This window comes from Schistocerca americana, chromosome 2 (assembly GCF_021461395.2).
Source record: "Schistocerca americana isolate TAMUIC-IGC-003095 chromosome 2, iqSchAmer2.1, whole genome shotgun sequence".
NCBI lineage: Eukaryota > Metazoa > Arthropoda > Insecta > Orthoptera > Acrididae > Schistocerca > Schistocerca americana.
Genome location: NC_060120.1, coordinates 70,073,779 through 70,090,851, shown reverse-complemented (window position 1 = coordinate 70,090,851; position 17,073 = coordinate 70,073,779). Strand labels below are relative to the sequence as shown.

The 17,073-nt window shown below is 40.0% G+C and overlaps 1 protein-coding gene across 1 annotated transcript in view; it reads left to right on the top strand.

The window, feature by feature from the left end:
• The window catches only part of LOC124596270 (alsin), a 186,565-nt gene that overhangs the window by 156,108 nt on the left and 13,384 nt on the right, over positions 1 to 17,073 (top strand). The window contains exons 9-12 of the mRNA XM_047135343.1: positions 1,417 to 1,729; positions 6,635 to 6,861; positions 14,847 to 15,023; positions 15,099 to 15,276. Of these exons, the coding sequence (XP_046991299.1) occupies positions 1,417 to 1,729; positions 6,635 to 6,861; positions 14,847 to 15,023; positions 15,099 to 15,276 (895 nt within the window). The remainder of the gene's footprint in view (positions 1 to 1,416; positions 1,730 to 6,634; positions 6,862 to 14,846; positions 15,024 to 15,098; positions 15,277 to 17,073) is intronic.

Sequence of the window (17,073 nt, the reverse complement as noted above, 5' to 3'; positions counted from 1 at the left end):
AGATGATGTTAGGTTGAACGTTAAAATAACCTCTGGCGTGCCACAGCGGAGTGTTATGGGACCATTGCTTTTCACAATATATATAAATGACCTAGTAGATAGTGTCGGAAGTCCCATGCGGCTTTTCGCGGATGATGCTGTAGTATACAGAGAAGTTGCAGCATTAGAAAATTGTAGCGAAATGCAGGAAGATCTGCAGCGGATAGGCACTTGGTGCAGGGAGTGGCAACTGACCCTTAACATAAACAAATGTAATCTATTGCGAATACATAGAAAGAAGGATCCTTTATTGTATGATTATATGATAGCGGAACAAACACTGGTAGCAGTTACTTCTGTAAAATATCTGGGAGTATGCATGTGGAACGATTTGAAGTGGAATGATCATATAAAATTAATTGTTGGTAAGGCGGGTACCAGGTTGAGATTCATTGGGAGAGTCCTTAGAAAATGTAGTCCATCAACAAAGGAGGTGGCTTACAAAACACTCGTTTGACCTATACTTGAGTATTGCTCGTCAGTGTGGGATCCGTACCAGATCGGGTTGACGGAGGAGATAGAGAAGATCCAAAGAAGAGCAGCGCGTTTCGTCACAGGGTTATTTGGTAACCGTGATAGCGTTACGGAGATGTTTAACAAACTCAAGTGGCAGACTCTGCAAGAGAGGCGCTTTGCATCGCGGTGTAGCTTGCTCGCCAGGTTTCGAGAGGGTGCGTTTCTGGATGAGGTATCGAATATATTGCTTCCCCCTACTTATACCTCCCGAAGAGATCACGAATGTAAAATTAGAGAGATTAGAGCACGCACGGAGGCTTTCAGACAGTCGTTCTTCCCGCGAACCATATGCGAATGGAACAGGAAAGGGAGGTAATGACAGTGGCACGTAAAGTGCCCTCCGCCACACACCGTTGGGTGACTTGCGGAGTATAAATGTAGATGTAGATGTAGGTACCAGCTTGTACTCATATCTTAGCGCTCCTGCTATAATAATTATTTTATCATTGACAGTATTTTACACAGAAGGAAAATGTCTATGTAATGACAACCAAAATAGTGACAACTTATACTGAACTGACAAACACATTCATGAAAGAAGGTTTAAATCTTTGGTGCTCTTAACTTTAAGCTTTGCAACAAATGCATTAATAAATGAACCATACAGACAACTTCACTTTTTAAAAAAATTCATGTATGATGATAACTCAATGTTGTCAGTTAGGGGGGGGGGGGGGGGGGACACAGAACACACAACTGCAATCGGTATTAACACTTTTCTTATGGTGGATTAATGAAATTTCCAGTATATGAATGATAATTCATTGAGATATTACAATATCTTTTTTCTTTGTAATTCAAATAGCACACAATATATGTATCAATATTTTAGCTTATAATAATTGTTTTGATTATTTTTAGTTCATTTGGAAAACTCTGTGTTCCGGCAAGTGAGAAGTGGAAAGCAATCTTCAGATACTGTTATCAGCAAATGGGAATTCCTGAATATGGAACAAAGAGTGCCCAAGGAAAAGTACAACTTTTAGACACACACAAGATATGGGAAAATATAGCTGTATCTATCAGCAGTTCACGTCAGCACATGTTGCAAAAATCCAGAACTGAAAAATCTAAAGACACAGTAACTAGTGATGTGCTGGATACTATTCCAAAAGTTGGCAAAGAGAAATTGGATAAAGGCAGTTATCAGGAACTAAGAAAATATTTAGCAAAGGTAATTTATTTACATATTTGAGTGTGTAAATTTCTTTATGTGAATATATCAATTTCATTATGTGAATATATAACTTTACATTTTTGAGACTTAACTTTAGAATGAGGGCAACCACAGCCAAAATCCTTCATTTAAATAAAAAAAGTTAAAGTCCATTACTGAAAGGTCACAATCAGTTTTGCATTCTTAAAATGCATCATCAGGTGATATGTAAATAGGACGAATAACATATTGACTCTTCGAACCAATGTTATAACTTAAAGTAAGTGATTATGATCCCATAAGTCCGCTAAGAATAGTATACTTACAATATCTTGTAAGTCATTGTAGTACACGGGATAAACAATTATATCCAAGTCCCATCGTTCATCATCAAAGCAATAAAAATAAGTAACTCACTGTGAAGCAGTGATCCAAGTTAAAATGATTGGGATTGAAAAACAGTCTATAAAACAAGGGCACCGCTCAGTGACTCCGAAAAACTGAAGAAATTGGAAAAACTGTAGGTGCCGTAGGAACATCTGAATAAACAAAGTGCCCTTGCTTGTTGGAAGATTAGTTTGGTGACATTGTATGGCCATGTTTCATCCTTCCCATTCATGGTACTCACAACTCGGCCCTTCTGTAACTCTACACATGTGCCATTTCCCGCATGGCCTTGTAACAGTGTTCTGCCAGTTCAGCTCAGTTTGATGCCATGTTACCTCCCTGAAAAGTCTACAAATAAATGCATGTTTAACCTTGGTTCTTTGTGGTTCTTACTTGAAGTTTGGCTATGTTTATGGGACTTTGTTTATTCAGACATTCGTACAGCACCTACAGTTTTTATGATTTCTTCAATTTTTTTTAGTCTCTTAGATATGCCCTTATTTTATAGTTTGCTTTTTGGGCCTAATCATTTTAACTTGGACCACTGCTTCACAATGTGTTACTTTTTTTATTGCTTTGATCATGAATGATGGGACTTGACTATAAATGTTTTTCCTGTGTATCACAGTGATTTAAAAGATAATGTACGTATACTATTCTTGGCAGCCTTATGTGATTATGATCACTCATTTTCAAGCATTTTTTTAAAAAAAATTTAAAAATTCATTATTCCTATTGTAGCTTCCTATTGTAGCTTCCTATGCGTGTTTTGCAGTTCTCTAGTGGATACAGGGTGGGGGACTGATGCAGTTCATGGACAGAGAATTCAGATATTAACTTATTCTACATCTAATATCAAAAAGTAAAAGTAATATGTAACTTTATTGCGAAAAGGATAGTTGCTACTCACCATATAGCAGAGCTGCTGAGTCGCAGATAGGCACAACAAAAAGACGGTCACAAAAGCAGCTTTCGGCCAATAAGGCCTCTGTCAAAAATAGACGGCGCGCGCACACCCACCCACCCACCCACCCACCCACCCACCCCCACACACACACACACACACACACACACACACACACACACACGCAAACACAGCTCCCATGCACATGACTGCAGTCTCTGACAGCTGAAGCCACCAGAGCTGGCAGATACTGCAGCTGTGTGTGTGTGTGTGTGTGTGTGTGTGTGTGTGTGTGTGTGTGTGGATTTTTCCTATTGCTTAATACACAACTTTGTTTGCTGTAGTTGCTAACAGTAGATTTGGATGTTGAAATATGTACAGACACAAAGGTTTAGAATTCAGTCTGTCTTCAATACAATTACTATTCTGTAGATGAAGAGCCCTGACCTCTGTGAAAGCCTGTAAACGTTGTGAAGTGGCAAACACACAAAAGGGACCCTGTACATTTGAGCTTAAGTCGACCTGCCACTGGGGCTCCAGAGAGGCAGTGCTAGCATATCATCGGCCGTGGCATAAGTGTTCATGGCAGCTCCCTCATGCTGTGGTGGTAGCCATAGGAAATTGTGGAATGATTGGAGGTGTGCAGGTTTTAAAGTGCAGCTGATCGGATAACAGCCAATACTGCAATTCTGAAGAGTAAATACGTTATTCCTGCTACATACAAGTCACTTGATTTTTAAGAATGCAACACTGCTCGTGACTTAAACAGCCTGAGTGGAAGATTTTTTACTCGATGTTGTTTTAAAGATTTATGCCCCAGTGCAATAAAGTTCCCAACAGAAAAGAAATAACTTAGTGATACCATGGGCAATACTATTGTTGAAGGCAGTCATCATTTTACTATAGAGCAGCCATTGGCTGCAGAAAGAGACAAGTATATGCTTACTCAATCTACAGCAAAGAAAGTAAATTCTAATAGTACTAGCAGGACACCAGTGCTGCCACATCAGTGTGAAAGGGCAACAGTAAGGTTGGTCACAAACTGTTGTGTGTTTGGAGCTTACACTTGCTCAATTCTGAGGTTGTCAGTAACACAGACTGTCCATATGATGGACTATATTTGTGCTGTAGAAAACGGAAGATTTTCAAACATTCACAGGCAGTGTGACTGACACTTCTTATGTATGATGGGCGAACCATATGTGTATGTATGGAATGAAGTGGATTGAAATGAGGTAAGTGTATATTTTTGATACAGGCAAAAAAAGGAAAGAGGGTCAATGTAGAGGCTGGCCGTGTGGCTTCACCCGCTCTACCTGTGAGTGGACATGTGGCCAGTTCAGCAAGGTCCGAGCAGGAACATGGGGGGAGGGGTTTATTAGTGATTGGGAGCTCCAACGTTAGGCGGATGATGGAGCCCCTTAGGGAAATAGTGGAAAGGTCGGGGAAGAAGGCCAGTGTTCACTCTGTCTGCTTGACGGGGGGTCTCATCCGAGATGTGGAGGCGGCCCTGCCGGCGGCGATAGAGAGTACTGGGTGCACCCGACTGCAAATTGTTGCTCATGTCGGCAACAGTGACTCCTGCCATCTGGGTTCAGAGGTCATCCTCAGTTCACCGAGTGAGGTGGCGCAGTGGTAGCACACTGGACTCGCATTCGGGAGGACGACGGTTCAATCGCGCGTCCGGCCATCCTGATTTAGGTTTTCCGTGATTTCCCTAAATCGCTCCAGGCAAATGCTGGGATGGTTCCCTTGAAAGAGCACCGCCGACTTCCTTCGCCATCCTTCCATAATCCAATGAGACCGCTGACCTCGCTGTTTGGTCTCTTCCCCCAAACCAACGCAACGCAACGTCATCCTCAGTTCATACAGGCGGTTGGTGGAGTTGGTGAAGGCGGGAAGCCTCACTTGCGGGGTGTAATCTGAGATAACTATTTGTAGTATCATTTCCAGAACTGATCGCGGTCCTCTGGTTTGGACCCGAGTAGAAGGCTTAAACCAGAGATTCAGATGATTCTGCGGAGATCTGGGGTGCAAATTTCTCGACCTCCGCTATCGGGTGGAGAAATGTAGGGTCCCCCTGAATACGTCAGGCGTGCACTACACGCAGGAAGTGGCTACAAGGGTAGCGGAATACATGTGTAGTGCACATGTGGGTTTTTTGGGTTAAGGAATTCCCTCCCTAGGCCCGGCAAGACGCCTCCTGATACGCAACAAGGTAGTAGTAGGCAAAACGCAACAGGGAATAACAATATTAATGTGGTCGTAGTAAACTGCCGGAGAATCTGTAGAAAGGTCCCAAAACTGCTCTCATTAATACACGGTCACAATGCCCACATAGTATTAGGGACAGAAAGTTGGCTGAAACCAGATGTAAACAGTAATGAAATTCTAAACTCAGATTGGAATGTATACCGCAGAGACAGGCTCCACAGTGAAGGGGGAGGCGTGTTTATAGCGATAAAAAGTGCAATAGTATCTAAGGAAATTGACAGAGATCCAAAATGCGAAATAATTTGGGTGAAGATCACTGTTAAAGCAGGCTCAAACATGGTAATTGGATGTCTCTATCGGCCCCTTGGCTCAGCAGCTGTTGTGGCTGAGCACCTGAAGGATAATTTGGAAAATATTTTGAGTAGATTTCCCCACCATATTATAGTTCCGGGTGGAGATTTTAATTTGCCGGATATAGACTGGGAGACTCAAATGTTTATAACGGGTGGCAGGGACAAAGAATCCTGTGAAATTTTTTTAAGTGCATTATCTGAAAACTACCTTGAGCAGTTAAACAGACTCGTGGCGATAACATATTAGACCTTCTGGTGACAAACAGACCCAAACTATTTGAAACAGTTAACGCAAAACAGGGAATCAGTGATCACAAAATGGTTACTGCATCGATGATTTCAGCTGTAAATAGAAATATTAAAAAAGGTAGGAAGATTTTCCTGTTTAGCAAAAGTGACAAAAAGCAGATTGGACATGATAGTGACTGAAAATTTTGTTCCACACAATAAAAGTTGCGGTTTCTCTACCTGTGCCCTCTCTGTTTATGTGCTCCCCTTTCCACATACCCATACTTTGTGTATATGATATATGTGTATGTTATTACAGCACAAGTGAATCCTGTTCCCCAAAACAGTTCACTTTTTCATAAGCCACTTGTACTCTGGTCTGTTTTTGATCAAAGTCCTTTCCTATTTTATGTTATTTTCTCTCGAAAAATTCACTCAGGCCACTTACATATGAGTAAAATTAACTGTAATATCAGTTTTTTTAACACTTCACTAAAGTGTCTGAAAGAGCACACAGGATGAGTGGTAACAGGCAGTCAAAAGGAAAAATTAGCAGTATTTCCTATATGTGAATAGTTTTTTTTTAATCTCTCAAATTATTTTATTTTTTTCCAATTTGTTTGCTACATTTGAATAGACACATGTGATCATATCTTAATGTACATTAACAGAAGACATTGGTTTTTCCTCATTTCACAGTCTGAACAATCCATATGTCACCACTTTGCATTTGTTCCAAAATTTATCCTGGCTTGCTCTTTTGAAAGGCTGAGCAAGCCTGTGTACAATCAACTTTCATACTTACAGTATGGAATAAATTTATACATATTTTTACAGGCATTTGAAAGTACGCACCATCCACTGGGAGCTTTGCTAACTGATATAACAACTGCTTACACAGCAACATATGGGGGTGTAAGAGTCCACCCACTCCTTCTCAACCATGCCGTGGATGAGCTGCATTCCATCACTGCACGTGTTTATGAAATAGTAAGACTTCTCTTCCCAGCCCTCCCAAGTTATGGGAAGGAACTTCTGCTGGAAGGCAAAATGGAGCTTGAGTGGTAATTATATATAGTATTTGCCCATTTACATGATTTCCTAAGGTAGTTGTGTGTGGGGTGGGGGAGGGGCACCCTGCTTTATACTTAAGGATGTATCTATTATAATCTTAAATAATTTTCAGTGTGTCTTGTAATGTGCTGTAGCACCATATCAGAGCTGTTTCTGACTGACAGACAGATAAAGTTTTCTTTTTGACTTACATGATACCTTTTTAATCAAACAATGTATGGCCTTTTTTTAAAAAAAACATTGATCTAGCCAGTGTTACTTTATGGAGAACACAGCTTTCATGTATGGTAACGATATTATTATTAAATGTACTGTATTTTTCAATGTCTTGAGCACTGTATCCTCGAGGAGTTTCTTACAATAATCAATGCTTTTTGCTTACTGACTACCCCATGAACTCAGATATAGTAGATTTTATATCCTGATCAGTATTACCCGTTAATATATGGTCCAAGAAATCACAGGTTGTTGGTTTTAATATAATTGGATAGACAAAAAGTCTACTGACTAGGAATTGGCAAGAGAAAAGTCACTAGCTCTGAAAGCTGCACATTTCCTTAACTTTTGTGTGTGCTTTCTTCTGCCAACACTTGGAAAGTAGGTTTTTTGTCCATCCAATCAAATAATATTTTCAAAACTTAATTATTTTTATTGACTATTGCTTTTGTAATACAATGTAGTTCATTATACCTTTCTATAAAGATATTACTAGTGGCTGTTTTTGAGCAGTTAGTTACCATGGCTCTTAAGTTTACAATAGGAGTGACGTTGAATGATATTTACTAATTGCAATAAATTCTTACTGGAAGAGATTTTAAGAAAATCTGTATTAAAATAACCAGCAGCCACTGTTTCTTTGTTTGTTACTGTTAAATAGGCCAATTGAGCTTCAAGGTGATTTGCAAACACATAAAAATACCCATAGGTGGTTGGTGCACACCTACTATTATAAAGGATTTATTATTAAATTCTTCCTCTATCCCATATCCTTCAATATGCTGCATCAAGCGAAATTTGTGAATATCTGTGTTCTTAAGATATGAGTCAAATTGTTATTATTAGATGAAACAGAGTGCTTTCTAAGAATGATGCAGGAATGCTTGCCAAATGAGAAAACTACTACATAATGGCACCATCTGGAATACCAACAGAATATGCTGTTGCTAATATCAAAATTGCAATCTGTCTTTTATCTAAACCAGCTGCAAATGAAATACACATGGAAGTACTTCAAATATTAAGAACAAACTAATGAATAGCAAGTTAATGAAAGATAAGAAGAGAGCACTTAGAGATTTAAATTCAGACAAAAACATTTTTATTCTTCCTGTTTATAAGATTAGTACTACAGGGCTAATGTGGAAAGAAGACGATCACAGGAAAACCCAACACATACCGGAATCAGGATGATTCGATGAGCTTAAAGAAGATCTCACATTTACCATGCTCAAAGCAACCAAGAGGATAATTAAAGCCACTTTGATTTCTCACATTGATAAGAAGTGTGTCATCCAGTTATAACCATTACAACCAAGACAGTGCAACTTTCACACATCTGGCATTCCATTAGGACCTACTGTTAGTGGTATTGATTATGCAATCTGTGGGAATGTCAAATACTTGAACATTCTCCTAAGTCATTAGTAGGAAAAACTGATACTTATTTGAATGTTTCTGTTCATTTTATCAAAAAATTAAAATATCTCGGGTTGAGCCTCAGAGATATTATGGTCAGTTTTAATGTTGTATCACTGTTTACTATGATTCTTCTGAAAGAGTTGTTGTCATAGTTTGAATGTATTTTCACACAGAATATGAAAAATATCTTTAAATACTGTCACACATGAACTTAATTTCATTGGAATAACTGGTTCTATTAGCAAACTCATGGTGTGTCTATCAGGAACTCACTTGACAAATTTGAAGCAAGTGTGTATATGGAAAAATTTGAAGAAACAGCCCTTCAGATAGCCAAGGAGAAATCTGCTTGTTGGTTTCAGTGTGTTAATGGCATTTTTATTTACTGGCCTCATGAAGAAAATTACCTCTAATAATTTGTAAATTTTATATGTGATGTTAATTCTTATATAAAGTTCATAGTGGAAAAAAGAAAAGGAGATCAGATTTCTCTTTTTAGATGTACAGGTTCTCAGAAAATCTGACAGAACTTTTGGGCACCAAGTCTACATAAAATGCACCGATTTGAATCGGTAAGTTCACAAAGACATTCATCATCTAAAGCATGAAAAAGGAATACTTAAGACATTATCGGACTGAGCTAGAGGAATTTGAGAGCCATGGTGCTTGGAAGAAGAGCCAATCATTTAAGAATTAATTTAGGAAGAGAGAAATATATCGCTGCAGCCTAAAAAATCTGCAGCATCTAGTGAAATAGAACCAGCAAAAGAAAAAGTTTTTCTCTCGCACATAAAAATGGTGACAGATTACATCATCAGAGTGTGGTGTGGTACTGACACAGTGTTTAAACCAAAAAGAAAAGTGTATTAGTATTTACCCATCACTTGCCAGTATGGCAGTGTAGAAAATTCCATGCACATGTGGTCAAGGGTACATAGGAACTACTGAAAGAAGCGTGAATACCCAGCTTAAAGAACACAGAGAAAGAACATAAATAAATTGGCAGTTGCACGTCATGCACTGGGACCAGGGAACCACCATATTCAGTTCTCAGATACTAAAGTTTCACCAAGATTCAAGTATTACTATGCTAAGATGTACACAGAGGCCATAGAAATTCAAAAGTAACTTCAACAGGAAAAAGGCAAGACTTAAGTCAAACAAATTGTGGGCTTTACATAAAATAAAGCAAACACTGCCAACGCCATTGCTATACAAATACCGTAATACACATCTGCAAGACTCCACAATATTTGGCAACAGTTGGATGACTGCTAGCTAGGAGGACATAACAGGCCTCAGAACATAGCTTAATGCCCATAAAACCAGTGTCATCAAGAGTGCTTTTTTTCATCTTTAACATTCTTCAATACAATCCTCCAGGAAATAATTTGCTTACAAAAGTATCATTTCCTGTGATGTAATTGAAATAAAATTGTGTAGGCTGCCTTTCGACTCTTATAACTGCCATCTGGTTTCTGTACAAATTGTAAATAGCCTCTGTATTTTACCCCTGCCACCTTCATAATTTGAAAGAGAGTATTCCAGTCAACATTGTCAAAAGCTTTCTTTAAGTCCACAACTGATAGAAATGTAGGTTTGCCTTTCCTTAATCTATTTTCTAAGGTAAGTCGTAGGGTCAGTATTGCCTCACATGTTCCAACATTTCTGCGGAATCCAAACTGGTCTTCCCCGAGGTCTACTTCTACCAGTTTTTCCATTCGTCTGTAAAGAATTCGCGTTAGTATTTTGCAGCTATGACTTATTAAACTGATAGTTCGGTAATTTTCACATCTGTCAACACCTGCTTTCTTTGGGATTGGAATTATTATATTCTTCTTGAAGTCTGAGGGTATTTCACCTGTCTCATACATCTTGCTCACCAGATGGTAGAGTTTTGTCAGGACTGGCTCTCCCAAGGCCGTCAGTAGTTCCAATGGAATGTTGTCTACTCCCGGGGCCTTGTTTTGACTCTGGTCTTTCAGTGCTCTGTCAAACTCTTCACGCAGTATCGTATCTCCCATTTCATCTTCATCTACATCCTCTTCCACTTCCATAATATTGTCCTCAAGTACATCGCCCTTGTATAGATCCTCTATATCCTTCTTCCACCTTTCTGCTTTCCGTTCTTTGCTTAGAACTGGGTTTCCATCTGAGCTCTTGATATTCATACAAGTGGCTCTCTCTTCTCCAAAGGTCTCTTTAATTTTACTGTAGGCAGTATTTACCTTACCCCTAGTGAGATAAGCCTCTACCTACTTACATTTGTCCTCTAGCCCTCTGCTTAGCCATTTTGCACTTCCTGTCGATCTCATTTTTGAGACGTTTGTATTCCCTTTTGCCTGCTTCATTTACTGCATTTTTATATTTTCTCCTTTCATCAATTAAATTCAATATTTCTTCTGTTACCCAAGGTTTTCTACTAGCCCTCATCTTTTTACCTACTTGATCCTCTGCTGCCTTCACTACTTCATCCCTCAAAGCTACCCATTCTTCTTCTACTGTATTTCTTTCCCCCATTCCTGCCATTTGTTCCCTTATGGTCTCCCTGAAACTCTGTACAACCTCTGGTTTAGTCAGTTTATCCAGGTCCCATCTCCTTAAATTCCTACCTTTTTGCAGTTTCTTCAGTTTTAATCTACAGTTCATAACCAATAGATTGTGGTCAGAGTCCACATCTGCCCCTGGAAATGTCTTACAGTTTAAAACCTGGTTCCTAAATCTCTGTCTTAACATTATATAATCTATCTGATACCTTCTAGTATCTCCAGGATTCTTCCATGTATACAACCTTCTTTTATGATTCTTGAACCAAGTGTTAGCTATGATTAAGTTATGCTCTGTGCAAAATTTTACCAGACGGCTTCCTCTTTCATTTCTTTCCCCCAATCCATATTCACTCACTATGTTTCCTTCTCTCCCTTTTCCTACTCTCGAATTCCAGTCACCCATGACTATTAAATTTTCGTCTCCCTTCACTACCTGAATAATTTCTTTTATCTCATCATACATTTCATCAATTTCTTCATCATCTGCAGAGCTAGTTGGCATATAAACTTGTACTACTGTAGTAGGCATGGGCTTTGTGTCTATCTTGGCCACAATAATGTGTTCACTATGCTGTTGGTAGTAGCTTACCCGCACTCCTATTTTTTTATTCGTTATTAAATCTACTCCTGCATTACCCCTATTTGATTTTGTATTTATAACCCTGTATTCACCTGACCAAAAGTCTTGTTCCTCCTGCCACCGAACTTCACTAATTCCCACTGTATCTAACTTTAACCTATCCATTTCCCTTTTTAAATTTTCTAACCTACCTGCCCGATTAAGGGATCTGACATTCCACCCTCCGACCCATAGAACGCCAGTTTTCTTTCTCCTGATAACGACGTCCTCTTGAGTAGTCCCCACCCGGAGATCCGAATGGGGGACTATTTTACCTGTGGAATATTTTACCCAAGAGGACACCATCATCATTTAACCATACAGTAAAGCTGCATGCCCTCGGGAAAAATTACGGCTGTAGTTTCCCCTTGCTTTCAGCCGTTCGCAGTACCAGCACAGCAATGCCATTTTGGTTAGTGTTGTTAGGCCAGATCAGTCAATCATCCAGACTGTTGCCCCTGCAACTACTGAAAAGGCTGCTGCCCCTCTTCAGGAACCACACGTTTGTCTGGCCTCTCAACAGATACCCCTCCATTGTGGTTGCACCTATGGTACGGCCATCTGTATCGCTGAGGCACACAAGCCTCCCCACCAACGGCAAGGTCCAAGGTTCATGGGGTTTCTTAGATCATCTGAAATCCATGCCTGTCCCACTCCCACCACACACCTTGCTTGTCACCATTGATGCCATCTCCCTCTACACCAATATCCCCCTTGTACATGGTCGGCCTGCTGCTGAACACTTCCCCAGCCAGTCCGACCTGATTCCGAACCTATGACATCCATCGTACTCGCTTTAATCAACCTTATACTTGCCAACAACTACTTCACCTTTGAGGGGCAGACTTACAATCAGTTCATGGGTATGACTGTGGGAACCAGGATGGCACCTTCCTATGCCAGTGTTGTCATGGGTCACTTGAAGGGGGCTTTCGTGGGATCCACAAGTCTTCAGACCCTCGTTTGTTTTAGGTACATTTATGACATCTTTACCATATGGACTCATGATGAGATTGACCTGTTAAAATTCCTGGAATCTCTGAATACCTTCTCCCAATTAAATTTCACATGGTCCTATTCCGAATCTCGTGCCCCTTTCCTTGATGTTGATTCTGTCCTCACCAAAGGCCAGCTACACACTTCTGTCCACATTAAACCTATCAACAAACAACAGTACTTACATTTTGACAGTTGCCATCCTTTCCATGTCAAAACTTCCCTCCCATACAGCCTTGGCATTTGAGGCAAATGTATTTGTTCAGATGCAGACTCTTTACAGCAATACAACATCAATCTCACCTCAGCCTTCACTGCACGTAATTACACCACCAGCCTAGTCAGAAGCAGATTGCCTGGGCCATCACATCCAATCATGGTACTACTAATCCCTCCAAAAAAACAACTTTGGACCATACCACTGGTGACTCAGTAATATTCTGGTCTGGAATGTATTAATCAGCTACTCTGACAGGACCATGACTTCTTAAAAACATGCCCTGAAATGAGATCCATTCTGTCTGAAATCTTGCCCTCCACACCTAGAATAGCTTTACGTTGCCCTCCCAATCTCTGCAATATTCTTTTAAAACCCTACGCTCCTTGTGCACCCATCTCCCTACACTATGGTTCCTTCCCCTGCCACTCCCGCTGCAAAACTTGGCCTATGCACCCTCCTACACCACCTACAGCAGCCCTATAACTGGCAAAACATACACTATCAAAGGGACAGCCACCTGTGAAATGACACGTGTCATATACCAGCTGTTGTGTAAACACTTTTTGGCCTTTTACATCGGCATGAGTACCACCAAATTGTCAATTAGGATTAATGGACATAGGCAGAGGGTGTATACAGGCAACATGCAATATCCTGTTGCGGAGCATGCTCTACAACATGACACTTGTGACATCAGTGCCTGTTTCACCACATGCGCCATCTGGATTCTTCCCCCCAGACACCAGTTTCTCAGAACTCCACAGTTGGGAACTAGTGCTACAACATGTCCTTGGTACTCCCCACCCACCTGGCCTTAATTTATGTTAATTCCTTCTGTATCAGCATTTCTTCACAGAAACTACTCATTTCTTCACTCCGTTTTAGTTTTCTACGTCTTTCATTGTCTTGCCTGCCTGTTTTTCACCGCTCCCCTCCCACCTCTGTTACATACAGTGCACTTGGCTTTTCACTCTTATTAACTGATGCATGATGTTTAAGCAGTAATCTCTATCTTGCATATTACCCAGTCTTCCACCTTTAAGCTCTCAGGTTTTCAAATCTTATCTAATGCAGTTCCCAACAATCAGTCTTTCCTTCTCATCCTGTGCGGTAAGTCTCCTCTGACCTGTGGTTCTGTGTGATTTGCCCGAAATCTATCCCTTTTCCTAGACCTCTTCAGTCCTTTTCCTTCATCTGTTTTCCTTCCCCTTCAACCTGCCTGAAGAAGAATCCACTGGCTCCGGAAGCTTGCCTAATTACAATCCTCTTTTATGTGTGTGTTCTGCTGCCGTTTGCTGAGTAGATTTTTCATCTATCCAAAATTGCATTATGACGGTTCTAATGGTATGTTTTATGTATTTATGCTTTTGTGAAACAATAATCACATTAACACTAAGACAGAAAAAGGGGACAGTAAATTTCATAGTTTGCCCTTGAAATTTTAGAGATGAAGTGAAAAAGAAAAGATGAAAGAGTAATATCTCTCTCTCCCCCCCCCCCCCCCCCCTTCCCCCTACATTATATTTATATATTGTTGCAGTTCTGTCACGTGAAGATTTGGCAGCCAAGTCTCTTTGTCATTGTATATGAAGTAACTTTTAATTAATGCAGCTTCACATTTTGAGAAAGAATTTTCACTCTGCAGTAGTGTTTGCACTTTAAACTTCTGTACAGATTTAAACTGTGTGCCAATCCAAGACACAAACTAGGAACATGTGCCTTTTGTGCTTAAATGCTTTACTGTCTGAACTATACAGGCACAATTCATGACCAGCAAAAGGCCAAGGTTCCAGGTTCACGTCCCAGTCTGCTACACAGTTTGTCTGCCAGGAAGTTTCAAATCATAGCACACACTGCTGAAGAGGGCAAATTCGTTGTGGAAGTCTTAGCTGTTTTTGTTAGTTTGTTTCTTTTTTCAGCCCTCGTAACAGATTTTTTCCCGTTTTTGTTTAGTGAGGTGGTGAGTGCAGCAGCAATTCTACACCCTATTCTATTGCCACGTGTTCATTCAGCACTGTTTGTTTTATATGCACTCCATAACAAAGAAGAAGACGATGCTTATTGGGAAAGGTTACTAAAATGGAACAAGCAGCCCGATGTAACACTGATGGCATTTCTTGGCATTGACCAGTAAGTGCTGACTCATATCAAAATATGTCTGTAAAATTACTTAAATGAAAGTAATGCTCTCAACAAATGTTTCAGGAAATTTTGGATAAGGGATCATCCAGGCAACTGTGGAACAGAAAACCAACCACCTTTTTCTCCAGTGCATGACAAATACTATAGAGATGCTGTTGAAACACTTCAACAGCTGAAAACAACATTTTCACCGCTAGAGAAACTTCTTGTCATAAGAAGCACATTTGAACAAATGACAGCAGTAAGTTACCATGATAGGGGAGTATTATATTTAATCATGTGATCTCATGGGTTTTCTATGTGTGATGGATTAATTATGTACTTCTGGGTGTTCTGACGAATTTTGTTTCATTTTTTTGCACAATATTTTAATGACCGACCTAGTTGTCTTCTTCAGGTGCTGTGAGTTGTTGTGTCGTATGTACTCACTACCTGTACTCCATATAGACAGAGAAATATTGTTGGTGTCTTACTGCTATTTATATTTGAGTTTGTCTCTTGTTGCCCTCTATGCCCTTTGATGCTCTTTTGTTTTTCACTGCCCGCACTGATATTACACGAAATACGTATTCTCTCAACGTTTGCCAGCTTTGGTGGGTGTGATGACTCGTGAAATCTTAATAAATTGAGTGCTGGATCCCAAGCCTTGTTTAAATTGGAACCTCTGACACTATTTGTTAGTGTTTCTAACATCTTTCTTTCAGTAGATTCCTCAGCTATGCTGTTCCTGAAACTGGACATATGCACCACAATACTGATCTAGTCCTATTTCATTTCATGCTTATATCTGAGGCGATGCTCAGCAATAACTCATTTGTGTGATTATCGTAGTAGGGTTTCCACTGTTGTTTCTCCGTCTTTCCTCTACCGTTGTAATTGTCTGCCCCACGTAGGACTGGCCACATTCATATAGAATGCAGTACACACCCAACTCTTGGGCACCTAAATTGTATTTAATATTACAAAGAAGACTTTTTATCTTTGTTGATGGGAGCAAAATACACAGGATGCCTTGTTTTCATAGGAGACTACCAGTCACTCTGAATATGGAGCTACCATAAGGTTGATAAACAATTCTTGGGTTATCTATTTCTGTCAGCTCAGTGTCGTTCTCAGGCATTTTTGATTCTGTGCAGTGTAAGGCCAGTAACAGTTCACAGTCTGGTTGAAGACCAAGCAACAGGTATGCATAACAGGACAACTCAGAGCACCTGAAACAGATGGCTGGGTCAATGATTCAAATATTATACAAAAACGGAAACAGCAGTGCGGCTGAACACCCAGAAGCACACAATAAATATTTAATCTTGCCATTATAAATGTGGTATTATTACACTTAACAGTAATGTAGGAAAGGATAGAGCCTACTTACTGTGAAGATAACATGCTAAGTTGCAGGCATGCACAAGTAAAATACACCACTTCAGTTTTTAACCACCTGTTAATAGCATCTCAGTAAAAACAGTACCCACATTTTTAGAGAGAGAGAGAGAGAGAGAGAGAGAGCACAAGGAATCAGTAGACATGAAAGTAGACCATAGGAAAGCCACATCACAATGGGAAAGCCAAAATTCAAGCATTTTGGTACTTTCTCCCTCAGTTTCCAGATCCACATACTATAGATAGTAGAAGACTATTGTACCATTATAAATATTGCAGTTGTAAATTTTCTCTGTTTCAGTTATCTGTTCAGACCTTTGAGACAGATAAACAATTAAATAATGAAAAATCCAGGATGGAATGTAACAGTACCAGAGAAGGAAAGTTGCTACTCACCATATAGCGGAGATGCTGAGTCGCGATAGGCACAACAAAAAGATTCACACAAGTCAAACGCAACTTGCACACACGTCTGCAGTCTCGGAGAACTGCAGTGTTGTTTCAGTTCTCTGAGACTGCTGACATGTGTACAAGTTGTGCGTGCGTGTGTGTGTGTGTGTGTGTGTGTGTGTGTGTGTGTGTGTGTGCGTGCGCGCGTGTGTGTGTATATATGTGTGTGTGTGTGTGTGTGTGTGTGTGTGTGTGTGTGTGTGTGTGT